The sequence below is a fragment of the Chionomys nivalis genome, chromosome 8 (genome assembly GCF_950005125.1).
Source record: "Chionomys nivalis chromosome 8, mChiNiv1.1, whole genome shotgun sequence".
Classification (NCBI taxonomy): domain Eukaryota; kingdom Metazoa; phylum Chordata; class Mammalia; order Rodentia; family Cricetidae; genus Chionomys; species Chionomys nivalis.
In genome coordinates, this window is record NC_080093.1 from 7,864,747 (window position 1) to 7,881,390 (window position 16,644).

At 39.7% G+C, this 16,644-nt stretch overlaps 1 protein-coding gene across 5 annotated transcripts in view; it reads right to left on the minus strand.

Moving 5' to 3' along the window:
- Positions 1 to 5,671: 5,671 nt before the first annotated feature.
- Positions 5,672 to 16,644, minus strand: part of Add3 (adducin 3) — a 107,377-nt gene continuing 96,404 nt past the window's right edge. For 3 of the 5 annotated variants that reach the window (XM_057777400.1, XM_057777401.1, XM_057777402.1), the window contains exons 11-15: positions 16,448 to 16,567; positions 15,931 to 16,017; positions 10,156 to 10,279; positions 8,385 to 8,483; positions 5,672 to 7,795 (exon numbers count right to left, since the gene is read on the minus strand). In XM_057777400.1, the coding sequence (XP_057633383.1) occupies positions 7,503 to 7,795; positions 8,385 to 8,483; positions 10,156 to 10,279; positions 15,931 to 16,017; positions 16,448 to 16,567 (723 nt within the window). In that variant the 3' untranslated portion in view covers positions 5,672 to 7,502. The remainder of the gene's footprint in view (positions 7,796 to 8,384; positions 8,484 to 10,155; positions 10,280 to 15,930; positions 16,018 to 16,447; positions 16,568 to 16,644) is intronic. The other 2 variants (XM_057777403.1, XM_057777404.1) reach the window with 2 other exon arrangements.

Consider the following 16,644-nt stretch of genomic DNA (forward strand, 5'->3'; position numbering starts at 1 on the left):
TCACTATAGCTCAGGCTGGCTGTCCTAGCTACATCCCAGTGCCCCCACCATGGGAGGCCTCACTATAGCTCAGATCCCTTTGCCGTGGTCTCTGCATGCTAGAACTACAGATGTGAACATTGAGCTGGGCTTATTGGCTTGTTGAGAAGAGTCTAATACTGAAGAGGAAGTGTCCGTACATCTGTCATCTGATGATACCTATCTATGACATATTGATCCTTAGTTGCCATTTCAAAATCACTTTAAGAAAAAAAAAAACTTAGAGACTGTGGCAGGGTGGTGCATGCCTTTAATTCCAGTACTTTCAAGGCCAGCCTGGTCTACAAATCCAGTTCTAGGACAGTCAAGGTTACACAGAAACCCTGTCTAGAAATAACCAAAACCAAACCAAACCAAGCAACAAACAACCTCCCCACAAAACAAAACTTAGAATGATTTCTTAGAAACACAACTCTTTTCAGTGCACATCCTAATTCAGCAGGAAACTGGTATTTTGCCTAGTGATGGAAAAGAAGGGATTTCCCGACCCTCAGAATGCAGGTCAAGAATGGCTCTGGAGGAGGACAGAAACCTACAGTGTGTAGGAGGAAACCCTGGGAGTAGAGCTGGCTCATTTCAATAGTCACTGGCACAGCTTTGGTGTTAAGTCTTTCCCAGCAGAAATTCTTCAGGTTTTACAAACAACTGTAGAGTAGCTAGATCTCGCTCTCATTTTCCCTGCAAGGCATAAGGAATAACAAAATGTGTATTTGTTACTTAAGTCACAAATGACATTTAAAAATTTTAAGTTCCATGTGGAAAGAAAACAGCATCATGATTAACTTGAGAGAATATTCAAACAACTCTCAAGAAGAATCTAATAGCTTAGAAACTTTAAAGTTCTTTCTTTACACTTAAAATTTTTTATTTGTATGAATGTTTTGCTTGCATGTATGTTTGTGTACCACATGTACCTGGTACCTCTGAAGGCCAGAAGAGGGCATTGCATCTCCAGAATCGTAGATCGAAGCCATGGGACCCAGGCCCCTGGTACTCCAAACTGCAGAGTCACCTCCACCTCGTTTTAAGAAAACAGTGATTGATAAATAACATTCAAGCTTGGTCCTCATTCTAAATACTAGTTTGCAGGAACATTGGTATTTATCTGAGTTATGTTCCAGTGGAGGTCCAAGAGAGCCCATGCTATGGTAGCAAAGCAAGAGACACAAATGTGGAAAACCTCTGCTTCAATTCTGACTTAGTCCCTGTTCTGTGGTGTGTTAGGCAAGTACAATCTCTCTGAAGAATTGATAGCTTTGCTCTAAGGACAACAAGATGCAACCTAACGTCCATAACTTGTTTTCAACATTAAACTGTACCAGCAATGCACACTCATCAAGTTCTAAGCCAAACATTAAAAAGCAGGGAGTTCCCTCGGCTATGAATTAGATTCAGTAACGACTCCTATAGTCATCCTCTAGCAATGAACCCCTGCTGGAAACCAAGTTCACCACTTTTTTCCTACTAAAACCTCTCCAAACTCAATCATTCTCAACTCCAGCATCATTTTTCCTCCCCAAGAAAGACTATCTCAACATTCACTTTAGTGAAGTAGCTTACTTCATCTTGAAATCTACATTTATATCTGGACCAAGCTACCTCTGCTGGTTTTTAAAACTGCCTTTGAATGTCTCCTGACTCCTCAATCCAAAGGACAAAGGCCTCCAAGAGCCAACTTTCCCTGCAGTCACCACCACTACAGCTCTTCTCCAGCTCTTCATTCTGAGGTGCTCGGGGGAGGAGAAACCCTTTCAAATCAAAAGTCAGTGTTAAACAAAAATTGGTTCACTGTGGCTAGACCAAGCTATGGGACTTGGCTCTCTTTAAGAACAGAACAAAGACACTAGAGCTGCACAGAGATAGACACAAAGTTGGCACTAGTAATTCTGGGGTCTGAATCTATGCTCAAAACACCAGGTCTGTCTCCCACAAACCTCAGTTTCATCACCTACAAAGTGGGGGTAATACCTTCTACTAATATGTGAAATGCACTTAGCATAATCTTTGGTATATACAGAGACATAAAAAGGGCAGGCATCATCAACTACTTCCTTAGTTAAAAAAAAAGGGAAGTTATTACATTGTCACAAGCACGAAACCTGCAGGCACTCACTCCTTTTATGGTCTACGTGCTCTCTATTTCCGCAGGCATAACAACCACCTGTCTTGGCGAACTAGGACCTGCTAAGAACGAGCTGAGGGACAGTCTCACGAGAATAAGTAACAAAAGAAATGCCATCCAAGTTCCTCACAACCAACATTGTATTTACAGTCTAAGAAAAAAGTATAGAGGGCCAGAACTAGAAACTGGATTGATAGGTTACTCACACCCCCTAGTGGCCACAAAGAAAATGGCTCTTTAAACCGATAGTTTGGCCAAGATCATTTGCATATGTGAGTTTAAAAAACAGCTCATTGATTCCACTGGAATCAGGAAAAAGACAAGGTTGTCTACTCTCTCCATATCTATTCAATATAGTTCTTGAGGTTCTAGCTAGAGCAATAAGACAAAAAAAAAAGGAGATCAAGGGGATAGAAATCAGAAAAGAAGTCGAACTCTCACTATTTGCTGGTGATATGATAGTTTACATAAGATTCCAAAAATTCTACCAAGGAACTTCTACAAGTCATGAACACTTTCAGTAATGTAGCAGGATACAAGATTAACTCAGAAAATCAGTAGCCCTCCTGTAAACAGATGATAAATGGGCTGAGAAAAAAATTAGAGAAACATCACCCTTCACAATAGCCACAAATAACATAAAAGTATCTTAGAGTAACTCTAACCAAACAAGTGGAAGACTTGTATGACAAGACCTTTAAATCTCTGAAGAAAGAAATTGAAGACAACACCAGAAAGTGGGAAGATCTCCCATACTCTTGGGTAGGAAGAATTAACATAGTAAAAATGGCAATCTTACCAAAAACAATCTATAGATTCAATTGCAATGCCCATCAAAATCCCAGAAAAATTCTTCACAGATCTTGAAAGAACAATATTCAACTTCATATAAAAAAAAAACCCAGGATAGCCAAAACAATCCTGTACAGTAATGGAACTTCTGGAAGCATCACAATACCTGACTTCAAACTCTACTACAGTGCTAAAGTACTGAAAACATCCTAATATTGGCATAAAAACAGACAGGAGGACCAATGGAACCAAATCGAAGACCCAGATATAAATCCACACACCTATGAACACTTGATTTTTGATAAAGAAGCAAAAAATATCAAATGGAAAAAAGAAAACATTCAACAAATGGTGCTGGCATCAACATGCAGAAGAATGCAAATAGATCCACATTTATTGTCATGCACAAAACTCAAGTCCAAATGGATTAAAGACCTCAACAACAACAACAAAAAACAGTCACACCAAACCTCTCAAAAGGGAAAGTGGGAAGTACACTTGAACGTATTAGCACAGGAGAACACTTCCTAAATATAACCCCAGTAGAACAGACATTGAGAGAAACAATTAATAAATGGGACCTCCTGAAACTAAAAAGCTTCTGTAAAGCAAAGGACACACGGTCAACAAGACAAAAACAATAGCCTATAGAACGGGAAAAGATCTTCACCAACCCCACATCAGACAGAGGGCTGATCTCCAAAATATACAAAAAACTCAAGATATTGGTCATCAAAAGAACAAATAATCCAACAAAAAAATTGGGTACAGATCTAAACAGAGAACTCTCAACAGTGGAATCTCAAATGGCTGAAAGACACAAGGAAATGTTCAGTATCCTTAGCCATCAGAGAATGCAAATTAAAACAACTCTGAGATTCCATCTTACACCTGTAAGAATGGCCAAGATCAAAAACACTGATGACAACTTATGCTGGAGAGGTTGTGGGGTAAAGGGAACACTCCTGCATTGCTGGTGGGAGCGCAACCTGGTACAGTTGCTTTGGAAATCAGTTTGGCGGTTTCTCAGAAAATTAAGAAACAACCTTCCTCAAGACACAGCAATACCACTTTTGGGTAAAAACCCAAAGGATGCTCAATCGTATCACAAGGACATGTGTTCAACTCTGTTCATAGTAGTATTGTTTGTCATAGCCAGAACCTGGAGACAACCTAAATGTCCTTCGACCACAGAATGAATAAGGAAAATGTGGTACATTTACAAAATGGAGAACTACACAGCAGAAAAAAAATGACATCTTGAAATTTGCAGGCAAATGGATGGAGCTAGAAAATGTCATATTGAGTGAGGTAGCCCAGACCCAGAAAGACAATTATCACATGTACTCACTCATAAGTGGCCTTTAGACATAAAGCAAAGAAAACCAGCCTACTATTCACAATCCCAGAGAACCAAGACAACAATGAGGACCCTAAGAGAGGCATACATAGATCTAATCTACAAGGGAAGTAGATAAAGATAAGATAAGATAAAGTAGATAAAAGATAAGATCTCCTGAGTAAACTGGGAGCATGGGGACCATGGGAGAGGGCAGAAGGGGAGGGGAGAGGAAGAGGGGGAAGCAAAGAAAAATGCACAGCTTAATTTAAAAAAAAAAAACTAAAAAAACAGCTTATTTACTTTTATGGGTTTTCTGCCCATTAAAAAAAGATAATGTTACTAGACACAATGAAATATTAACTTAAAAACACAAGCAACCACTTTCTAATCTATGCTCACTCAGGTAAGACCAAGGTAAGGAGACTTTTGATCTGAAACATTGTTTTTCACCACTGAGTTATTTACAAGTCGAGGTAACAAGTTACTATGCCCAAGACTATCAATCTATCCTTTGTGAAATCCTTCGTTTTTGTAATAGGTTATTTCAGTAAAAGCTTTGATTAACCAGAACTTTCAATGAACACGGTTTCTTCCTCTTGCAGTCCATTTCTAGGACAAAGTAGGGAGAATTCAAAATAAATTACTCATGTGAAGGATTTGGTTGAAAACCTCCAAGAGTATTTCCCTTTCTTTGTAGACAGGACCTCATACAGCTAAGGCCTGAACTCCTGAGCCTCCCTGCCTGCATCTCCCAGGTGCTGGGATTACAAGTGTCTCTAGAGTGGCTATTTTAAGTAGAAAAAAAAAAAACCAGGATAGAAGTGATATTCACGCTATGATTATCAATATACAGGAAATACATAATAATTGGGTAAGAACTAGAAGGAAATTAAAAATTAAAACTGTAATGGGGAAAAATAGTGAATTTTCTCTTTTCCCCACTCCGCAGGCTACCACATCCGATCAGGAGAAAGGAAGTTTTCCATATATACACATACATACACATATACACACTATACATACTCACACACTCAGATACATATATATGTAAATATGTGTGTTACGTCATACATATACATGTAAATTTTTCTGTTTTTGTATTTTACAGAAGAAGGTCTCACGATTGGAGGCTCAGCTGTCCTGGGACTCAGATATCCACTTGCCTTTGCCTGAGCACTGGGATTAAAGGTGTGTGCCTTTAATTCGCACACACACACACACACATTAATTTTAAACTAAATTGAAAAGGGATTTATCAGAGACCTCCTTACTCAGAAAGCAATCTTGGTATCCACTGTTTTACATAATACTTGGCAAACACAATGTATAAACTAAGAAATCACTTCTGCATGGAAACTTCATATACCAAATGAATATATTTAAAATACTGTTTATTTGTGATTTAACATTAATTAGCATAACATCTAAGAGCAATATCAGATAACTTTTACACATTTCTCCACAGGACACTGAGTTCACTGGCTCATTCATTATGCCAAAGCAAGTAAATAGAAGCTTAGCAAAAGGTGCAATAGTTTACTGCTGTGTTTAAAAAATATTTATGCACACTGCATTCATTTATATATATATATATGCATCCTTTAAAGGTTATGGAAAGGGCAGCTCACAGGTTACTGTGTCTACACATGTTGTGACAACAAAAAGATGTAGAACATAAACAATCCTCAGACACAGTCCAGCAACGCACAGTTTCCACCACGAGATGAACGGACTCCAGTAGTTAGTGAGATCTAAAATGACATTGGCAGGCTCTGGTTCAAGTTCGCACCGAATCACCACACAGTCTGGCCGAGAGCACTGTGCTCAGGGAACGTCTGCGTGCCCACTCACCCTCCGACGCCTTCACTACGTCTACTCACTGAGCACTTCGGATCATCAATTTACACTGATCTGTGACATCACTTGGGAAAATGGAGAAAACTGTATTAAACCTAGGTTTAAATTTGTATTTACAGTAGAAAGAAAGTTAAAAAAATTTTAAGTTCGCAAAAATCATGAAGTGGTAGTTCTCCCGCTGTTGGACTAGGCCTGCTGGTGTGATCCAGTGCTGTCCTCTACATATGTACGCTTCAAATATCAACCAAGACATTGATTTTTGGCAGAGAAACAGAATTTGAGAAAACCTGGGACTTGTTTTCAGTAAATCAAACTATACACTTCCCTGTGGATACACGTCATCACCAAACAGACCTTCCTTCTTGTCCTGTCCCTTCCTCTCTTCCCTTCCAGCCTTTTCATTTGGTTACCTTATGCGACACTCTTCATCTTCAGCAATACTAAGAGAAAAATACATTATATGGTTCAGATATGAATCTAGATTTTGGATGCCCTTTGGATGCCATGTCCCTGGCCTCCTGAACTGTACTCGGTACCAAGAAGCCTCAGGTATGCTCTACTGCTAACTGATTGGCTAGATGCTCATGACACCTTGTACTGAAGGTATACAAACATTTCAACATACAAAAATTGTTTTTGCTAGAGTTAAACTAAATAACTCATGTTATGTGTACAAAATCCCCTCTATGAAAAAATAAGGGGCTTTTCTAACTAATAAAAAAGGAAGTTCTTCAAAAATTATAGTTTATTAAAATGACTTTTTTTGGCAAACAGTTACTTCAGGTGAGGGAATTTCATACTATGAATAAAATTCTGAGCAAATATTTTCTTAAAATATTTTAAAAATGATGTGCCAGTGTATATTAATGTTCCAGATTCCTGCTGTGGAAGCTTCCGAAGCATCCCACTAGCGCCCACTGGAACAATGGGGACCCACAGGTATAGGCAACAACCAAGATAACACTACAGTCTGATTAGCAAGTGAAGCAGCTGGTGAGAAGTAAACATCCCCACTTGTTCACTGGCAATTTCTTCCCAACAGGTATGATGGAGAAGGCCTGAACTAACAGACTCTGTCTGTCAGTGACCAACAACAATACTTCATGAGGGCAGAGCTGAGTAAAACTAGCAACTGTTTAAAAATTCAAAGCCATTTTGGACATATAAAAAGAGATGAATTTAAAAGTTTTCCATAATGTTTTTCTTTTAGTAAAACCTCTTTCCAGTTTTGAAAGTCCAGTTTGCTACACACCCCCAATCCAACCTACCACTGTATAGTAACAATGAACTAAAATGTGGTACTTAATTGTGCAATGTCACATTGTAATATTCAAATTACAAAAAGACTACTTAGGCCTCAACTTTCTCCTTTTTTTTGCTCTTTTTGAGAAAAGAAGGTGTGCGGAATTTCTTCTTTTTCTTGGACGGTGACTTTGAAGGCGAACCATCAGGTGACAGGACCTCTTCCGTTCTTTCTGGAGACTTAATGGTGATCTCGATGTTCTCGATGGTCGTGCTTGTAGTCAGCCTACTGACCCGCTGAGCAAGCTCATCCTCAGCGTCGTGCATCTCATCCTTGCCGTTCACAATCATGACAGGCACGTCAGTGGAGGTGAAGCTCTTGGAAAATAGCTCGTGGTTTTCTACAAAAGGAGGAGGTTTGGGGGGGGGGCTTGTTACTTACACAGTCAACATTTGTGTTTAGTTCTAAAAACTGAGAAGTTTTAGTAGTGTATTGAGGTACTGCTTTAATTTTAATGAGAAAAGATTACTTTAATAACCCATGTATCAATTAGCATGAAGCTAATCTAAAATGATACAAAGAGGAAGAGAACACAGGTATTAAAAGAGTCACAGAGATAATTGTAGTTTGATATCATGTCATTCCATTGTAAAACAAATCATTACAAATGAAGACAAGACATAGTTTGAAGGTCATTTGACATTTAAAACTGTACAGAACTTCATGCTACTGATTAGAAGATGTATGACATGACAAGTCAATTTTAATTCCACAAATTCTTAAAAATTATGGGTTAGCCCAAGCCAGGTAGAAGTGAATCAAATAAATGATGATTAAAAGCAGCATCCCATTTCATAAATGTGTGACATTTTGGGGAGAATTCGGTAACACTCTGACAAAATTACTGTGAACAAGCATTTGACTTTTTACATGGGCACAACCGACAAGACTCTTACGATGCGAAGGCTATGGGAAATGACACTGAATACCTTCTAATTGTTCAGGGACATTTTGCGGTGATTGAGTTTGAGACTGAATTTGTGAAACAGATGCAGCGTCATCCGAGAGTGACTCCTGCTCAGCGTCTGCTGAATAAGATCGTCAGTTAGAAGCCATGCAAACAAAACAAGGAAGCGTAAGGCTGCAGAGAGGTTAGTGCACACATCCAACGCCTGCTCACAGAGGCGACAAGTTCATCAGCAATGAGCTGAGCATGCTAAGAGCTATCCCACATGTCAGTAATTATGATTCTAAGATTAATGTGTTAAAACTTTTGGCCCATGAATTGTAATTGTTCATACTTGGTTGAAAGAAGCAAGGATATTGGCAGCCCAGATAAAGAATATATATATGTATATATGCATTTAGCTTTTGCTAGTATAGGACACCAAAATCTCCAAAGCCAGATGAAAAGGTAAGACAGCCTCAGCAGTGGTGCCACGTTAATGAGGCAGAATAGCTCACAGAGTTTCTAACAATCTCCAGCCAGTGATTCCTGTTAGAGCAGTATTAGTGATCTAATGCAGGAATGGAAATGAAATTACTTACAAAGTTATATATAAAAAGTGATGTCTAGAGTATGTTTGTTACCTGGCATCTTTAGGCTTTCAAAAATAAAAGATAAAATAGGAATATTTTATAATATATAAAAAAATGTTTCAAATTTTTGCCTCTTATGTTAGAACACACAAGTTAAATATGGCACTTAGAAAAATTTGCTGTAAGTACATTAATGAGCAGGGCAAGTTGCTTTTGTGATCAAGTGAATAATTGATAAAATGGTTTCTAGCTAGCGGGTAACACCATGGTACGTAACCTTCGCCCACATCCACGGCAGCCCTGGCTGTCCTAGAACTCAGTCACACAGACAATTCTTTTATTATTGGTTTCTGTTCTGCTTTGGTAGAAATGCTAACTGGGCACTGTAGATGAGCCAATGTAGAGGTTCTTACTGGATCAGAGACTTCTAATTTTCCACCCTGAATTCTGCTTGCCTAGATGTCTTTATACATAATTCATTGCCTATTTTTCAGGTGGCTTAAATACCCAGTCCTGTGAAACCCTGCTAAGATCAGCATCTCACTCTAGAGCAAAGGAGAGCTAGGTAGGACTCAACTGCTAGGAATTTTTCACGAATAATTTATTTATTTACTGTTTTGAGACAAGATCTCCTGAACGAGCCTCGGCTAGTCTCAACTACAATCCCTCCCGCCCCAACTTCTGCTGCTGCAATTACAGACATAAGCCTCCATACTTTTTCTTCACAACCAGTTCTTAACTACCCAGAGTCAGGGAAACTCAATGTATCAGAGCACCTATACAGGAAAGTAACTTCAAATTCCTAGCAGTTTATGCTAAATGGTGATTTTGAAATGACTATATTGGCACCCTGACACCAGGAACAGACATTTTACAAAGCATTAAAATCAAATACTTGAGAATCTGTGATTGACAATCCACATACCACGCAACGTTCAAAGCAAAACCTGTGTTTACTCTGGAAATCCTGCATTCATCTGGGCCTTGGTGCTATAAATTTAAGATGACATAGCCCACGTTCAGATTGCTTTCTGAGAAGAACAGTTTCTCTGTCTTAGCAAGTAGGGGTGGTTTTCTGCATGCCAGCCTCACCTGGACCTGGAAAGGACTAGAATGGATGAGCTGAACAGAATGCAAAAGCTCTGACTGCCTCTGTCACCCAGCTTGGGTGCTCTATGTTATCAGCATGGTGATCCCAGACCTAACTCAAGAGGAACTGACCGTCTAGGCCTCGCTGCTTCCTTTCGATTGTCTTCGTATATTCTTCAAGTTCTCCTTCCGTGAGATGACTGAATGGGTTAGGAGGAGCTGGGGGGCCCTCATCATCATCGTTGAACTGCATGGTCTTACAAAGAAAAAAGCCCCAACAACTTATCAAGTGCTTTAACATCTTTCATATCGTTATCTCCCTATTCTCTCTCTCTCTCTCTCTCTCTCTCTCTCTCTCTCTCTCTCTCTCTCTCACACACACACACACACACACACACACATACACACACGAGTTACATACCTACATAAATGTTTGTGATTACTGACTTCATAGCAATTTTAAGAAATGACAAAGCAGTATGATTTTTAACTTTTAAAATACTCTTATCAGATTACAAACACAACTACTATATGATCCAACTATACGATTCCTGGGTATATATCTGAAGCGGTCAGTCAATATATAACAGAAATACATGGGAACAGATGAGTGGACAAAGAAAATTTACATATACACAAAGAGTATTACTATTCAGCCACAAAGAACAACAAAATCAGACTATTGCAGGAAAATGGTTGCAACTGGAGATCATGCTAAGTGAAAATACAACAGATCCAAAAGTATGCATATCACCAAATTACCTCTCACACGTTAAGTCTGGAATGCGAAGGGATTATGAAAACAGGAAGGTGGCTATTTGGAAAAAGGACAGGAAAGGACCAGCGCTGGGGAGGGGATAAGCCAGAACACTGTGGCATGAGCATGATCATGTCTATGGGGAAGTCCAGAGGAGCATTGGAATTCTACTCATGATATAAAAGTTCCTCACCTGATGGAATTTTGCCAAAAAGCCATTTTAATAAGTTAGAATTTAATAAGTTCTATAAGTCCCAAAGTTTCAGAACTTACTGCCAGGCCTCTGATCCATTTTGATGTGACTTTGTACAAGATGAGGACAGAGATCTAGGTTCCGTCTTCTGTGTGTGTGTATATGGGCTCACTCAGGGTTACTGGGCTATCTGGGGTCTTCTGTACTTCCAAGTGAATTTGAGTTTTGTTTGCATTTTTCTGTTTTGTTTTTGGAGACAGGGTTTCTCTGTAACTGTGGAGCTTGACCTAAAACTCACTCTGTAGACCAGGCTGGCTTCAAACTCACAGAGATCTGCCTGTCTCTGTTTCCTGAGTGCTGGGATTAAAGGCATGTGCCACCATTACCCGGCTTGTTTGCATTTTTTTGATGACTAAAGATACTGAACATTTTTTCCATGTTTTGTTCCATTAATAGATCAGCTTGTTTGGGTGCTTAGCTGTTTGAGTTCTTTAATCTTCTCAGTATTAATCACTTGTCAGAAGAATAGCTAGGAAAGATTTCTTCCTGTCTTTCCTTTGCTGTTGCTCCCATGGCTGTGTAGATACTTTGAATTTAGTCATTTCTCATTTGTCAATTCCTGCTTATTTCTGCACCTGCTGGAGTCCCTTTCTAATTGCTGCTATCTCTCCAAGTTCCCCATGTGTTTTCCACAGCGGTGTCAGGACTTCAGGTCCTAATTAGGGTCTTGATACATTCTGCATTGAGATCTATGCAGGGTGAGAAGAAGGGACCTAGTTTTTGCCCTCTACAAGTGGAGAGGCAGCTTCCCTGCTTTTTCTCGATATGTTTGAGTAATGCAGATATAGTTGTGTGGGCTTATTTCTGGGCTCTTTATTGCATCCTGCTGATATATATGTAGGATTTTGTGTCAGTACCGACTTTTTTTTTTTTTTTTTTTTGAGACAGGGTTTCTCTGTAGCTTTGGAGCCTGTCCTGGAACTCCCTTTGTAGACCAGGCTGGCCTCGAACTCACAGAGATCCGCCTGCCTCTGCCTCCTGAGTGCTGGGATTAAAGGCGTGCGCCACCAACGCCCGGCCTCCGACTTTTTTTCATTATGGCTCTGTAGAATAATTTGGAGTCTAAAGTATTCCTATACTCCCAACCTTTTCTTCCTCCTTTTCGCTCTCTCCCTTGTGTGTGCACACAAATGTGAGTTCATGTGCGAGTGACTGCTAAAGACAATTTGACTATTGGAGTCTTCTATGCTTTAGTTTGAGTTTTTGGATTTTTTCTATTTCTGTGAAGGATGTGATTGGATATTTGATGGGCATTGCATTGAATCTGTAGATTGCTTTTAGTAATATAGCTATTTTCATAAGGACAATTCAATCTCTTCCTATTTCCTTTTATTTTTCTTCTCTTGTTTTATTGATCAAGAGTGAAATCCTTATCTTGTTCCTGTCTTCAGTCTTCCCCCATTCAGTATTATGTTAGTTACAGTTCTAGTGCCTATAGTCTTCATCACGTTAAGGTATGAAATGTCTAGTCCTAATTTCTTCAGGACTTTTCCCCCACTGACAGTTTCTCTGTGTACCGTGCTCTCCTGGCTGCAGACTAGACTACCCTCGAACCCAGAGATCCACCTGCTCTTGCCTCCCAAGCGCTGGGATTAAAGGCATGTGCCGGCTTCTTGAGGATTTTTATCATGGAAGTATGCTGAATTCTGTCAAAGGCTGTTTTTGCATCTATTGTAATGAGCATGTGATTTGTCCTTGTTTTTATTTATGTGCTGTGTGTCTATTGATCTGTAGATGTTGAACCATCCTTGCATTCCTGGAATGAAACCAACTTGAACATGGTGTGTGATCTTTCCAATGTGTTCTTGAATTTGATCTGCAAGTACTTTATTAAGGATTTCTGCATCTATGTTCATTAAGAAACTTGGCCTACAGTTTCCCCACTGTATTTTGGAATCAAGGTGGCTTTGCTTATGTAGAACGAGTAAGTGTTCCTTTCCTATTTTATGAGCTAGTAGTGTAAGGAACAATGGTATTGATGTGGGAGGTCCTTCTGTCTATGTGTTGCTTTTATTGGTTAATGAATAAAGAACTTCTTTGAGCCTATGGCAGGGAAGAACAGAACTAGGTGGGGAAAGCTAGGCTGTATGCTGGGAGAAAGAAAGGCGGAGTCAGAGAGAAGCCATGTAGCCCTGCTAGAGACAGATGCTGGAACTTTATCTGGTAAGACACACCAAACATGGCTATACACAGATCAATGGAGATGGGTTAAATTAAGATGTAAGAGTTAGCCAATAAGAAGCTAGAGCTAATGGGCCAAGCAATGTTTTAAATAATATGGTTTCTGTGTGATTATTTTGGGGCTAAGCAGCCGGAACTAGCTAGTGGCCTCCTCCTACAATTGTTCTTCAAAAGTATGACAGAATTCAATAGTGACTCTGTCTAGTACAAGGGCTTTCTTTGTTGAGAAACTGTTACTGCTTTGTTTTGAAGGGAGCAAGCAAAAGCACCTTGACCTAAGCACAGCCATTTTGACTTCAGACTCCATTTTACCTGTAGGGTAAAACAAATTCCACGTTCCTGTGGGGAATGTCCAGAAGCTAACCAACTTTCCCTCTAGGCAACAATCCCTAAAACATAATGCCTGTTCCTAACAACAAGAAGAACAGATGAATCTAACCACTTGGGCATTCTGTGTTGGTTAACAATGATGGAACATATAATGAAAGCCTCTACTCCTGAATCCTGATTGGTGAAAAATGTAACTGTAACTTAGCACAGGTGCGGTTATGGTTTTGTGCTTATAAATCCCGCTTCTGCCCCTCCTGAGTCCTCGTCCTGCAGCCCTGGTTGACTGGTGACCCTGCTTGTGTGCGATTTATTAAAGACTTCAGAACCCTAAGTGTGGTCCCACTCCTTCCTCGTGTCGCAAAAGAACACGGCTTTAAGAGTTTCTTGTTATTGACCTGTTGAGGTTTTGTTTTGTTTTTTAAACCTCTTGGCCTAATTTTGGTAGGCCATAGGTATATAGAAATTTATCAATTTGTTTTAGATTTAACAACTTATTAAAATATAATTTTTCAGAGTATTCCTTAATGATTTTCTGAATTTTGATATCCCAGTTTTCAGCTCTAATTTCATTATTTGGATCTTCTTTCTCATTTGTTTAGCATGGCCTCTAGCAGCTATGTACCCATTCCGATCTTCATTCTTTTCTCTTACTAAATTTGGAGTTGTCTTATTTTCATTTTGAGCTACATCACTAAGGTTATTTATTTGTAATCTCTTGTGTGTGGTTTTGAGGGTCAAGCGAAAAGGTCTGGGGAGAGCTGTGGCAATGTACCCCGACGTGAAAGAAGAGCAATTATTAACTTAAGGCTGGGAGCTTGTCAGAAGCCATTCCCCGCCCCCCAAAATTATTATAAGGATCATTGCCCTGAGAAGTTTGCAGAGGGCTCCACTTCCCAATTGTATTGAGAATTGTTTTATTGACAAAGCCTATCCCACACCCAAATTGACTGTTAATAGAGAGCTATCTGTTGGCGGAGCCCGCCTCACATTCCAAACTATCTAGAGAACTAGGTGTGTCAACTCGTGAACTCCTGGCAGAGGAACCGTCACCTGACCGATCGTAACCTCTTGGCCTACGTGACCGATGTGGACCACGTGGCAAGATCCTGTGCCCCAGCCCCCCAAGCTCCTCATCCAGGGGTTATATAAGCTGCAACCATGACTCTAATAAAAGGAGGCTTTGACAAGAACTCTGCTTGGCCTTCTTCCTGTCTCCCGCCCATGTCTTTCAGGTAGTACCTCTCTGTGACCCTGGAATTACTGGATCTGCCAGGTGGGTTACAGACCCTAGACAGAGTAACCCGCCAAGGCGATCGACAGGAGCTGTGTGAGGAAGGAAAGAAATGTGCTATGGAAGACACATGTGGACAATAGCAAACACATAATAAGATAAACCCTGAAAGATGATTGATGTGGGATGCTCTTCTGTAAGCTGTGAATATGTTTTATTCTAATAGAGAACTGCTTTGGCTAATGGCAGGGCAGAATACACCCAGGCGGGAAAGCTAAACTGAATACAGGGAGAAAGAAGGCTTAGTTGGGGTAGACACCAGTAGCCACCAGAGAAGCAAGATGTGAGATAACAAGCCACGAGCCTCGTGGTAAAATACAGAATAACAGAAATGGGTTAATTTGAGTTGTAACAGCTAGTTAATAATAAGCCTGAGCTAATAGGCTAAATAGTTTGTAATTAATATTAAGCCTCAGAGTGATTATTTGGGAACTGGTGGGTGGGAGAGAAACCTCCAATTACAGCTGATTTATTAAGAAACAAACAAAAATCGAATATGACACACCTCCTAGGGGTGTGTGGGAAGGATTGGAAGCATTTTGTAGATAGGCTGAACTAAATGTTCATTAAGAAAAGGGTCATCACTGTTTTTTTCTTTAAGATAAACTTTTCCCCATATTTTTCAATCTCTAAAATTAGAAATCATAATTTATAAATTCCTACAATATAAATGGCAGTACCTTTTCTCTTTGAGTGAGAAATAAATAATATTTGATAAACTGATAAAATGAGTCAAGGTTTAAAACTAATAAGGCAAGGAAAAGCAGATAAAGTGTTTCTTAGATGGGTGTCATGCTGTGCTGCCCAGGCTGTCCCCACATTCGCATTCCTCCTTTCTTGTCCTCCACAGCTGGGATTACAGGTGTGGGCCTGGCTCAGAAAGAAGCTAATTAAACACATGAAAGCAAATGCATGGAACAATTAAAGCAACAGTCAGTCTCCGCCTCTGGAAACTGGGGATGGGATGTAGCATTTTAAGTTATATAGATTCTTTTGACTTTTAAATTTTTACTTACAGCAACCTCAGTTAAAAAAAAAAAAAGCAAAGAATCTACGTGACAGGTCAAAACCCAACATACACTGCCTCCCACTTACAGAAGGAGGCTTATCCACAACAATTCCTGCGAGCAGCTGAGACTGTGGTCCTGCAGTTTTCAGGTCGTAGCGGTTCTGCTCCCGAATCTGAGCGGAAATAATAAGTTTTTGGGGTCACCATGCAGACGATCTTTGCCTTCTCTTTTCTTAAAGGTTACTGTTTGACATTCCCAAGTAAGAGTCTCTTAAATTTTCACCTCCATGAAGTAAGGCCTCTTTTCACCACCTGAACACTAGCTATTACTAATCTCCACTCTCTTGGTTTTCAGTTTCCTACTGTCTTATGCTGTGAGAGAATTGTACTTCCCACTAATATAAAGGACTTTACAGCAAAAACAGGTTGACTATTTTTTTCTCAGAACCTGTTCACTGATGACTAGTACAGAGCTGGAGGTATCTGATCAAGCTAAAATTAATGAATTTAATTCTTAGATTTTCAATCTCCTAAGCTTGTGACCAGATTCCATCCTTAGTGATTTAACCTAAACAGGATAAAGATATAGGAGCTGTGTCTTACCTTATTTCTCTTTTCTAGCACCTCAGTTGGGTTCGTGTTTAAAGGAACAAACTGATTGGGATCTTCAATTTTGATAGGTGTTCCACTGCTAACTTTAGAGGAGTCCTCTGCTTTCATCCACTAAAGAATAAAGAAAAAACCATTTCTAGAGTGAAGCTCCGCATTAAAGAACTATCAGACACTGAGTGGCTGAGTGG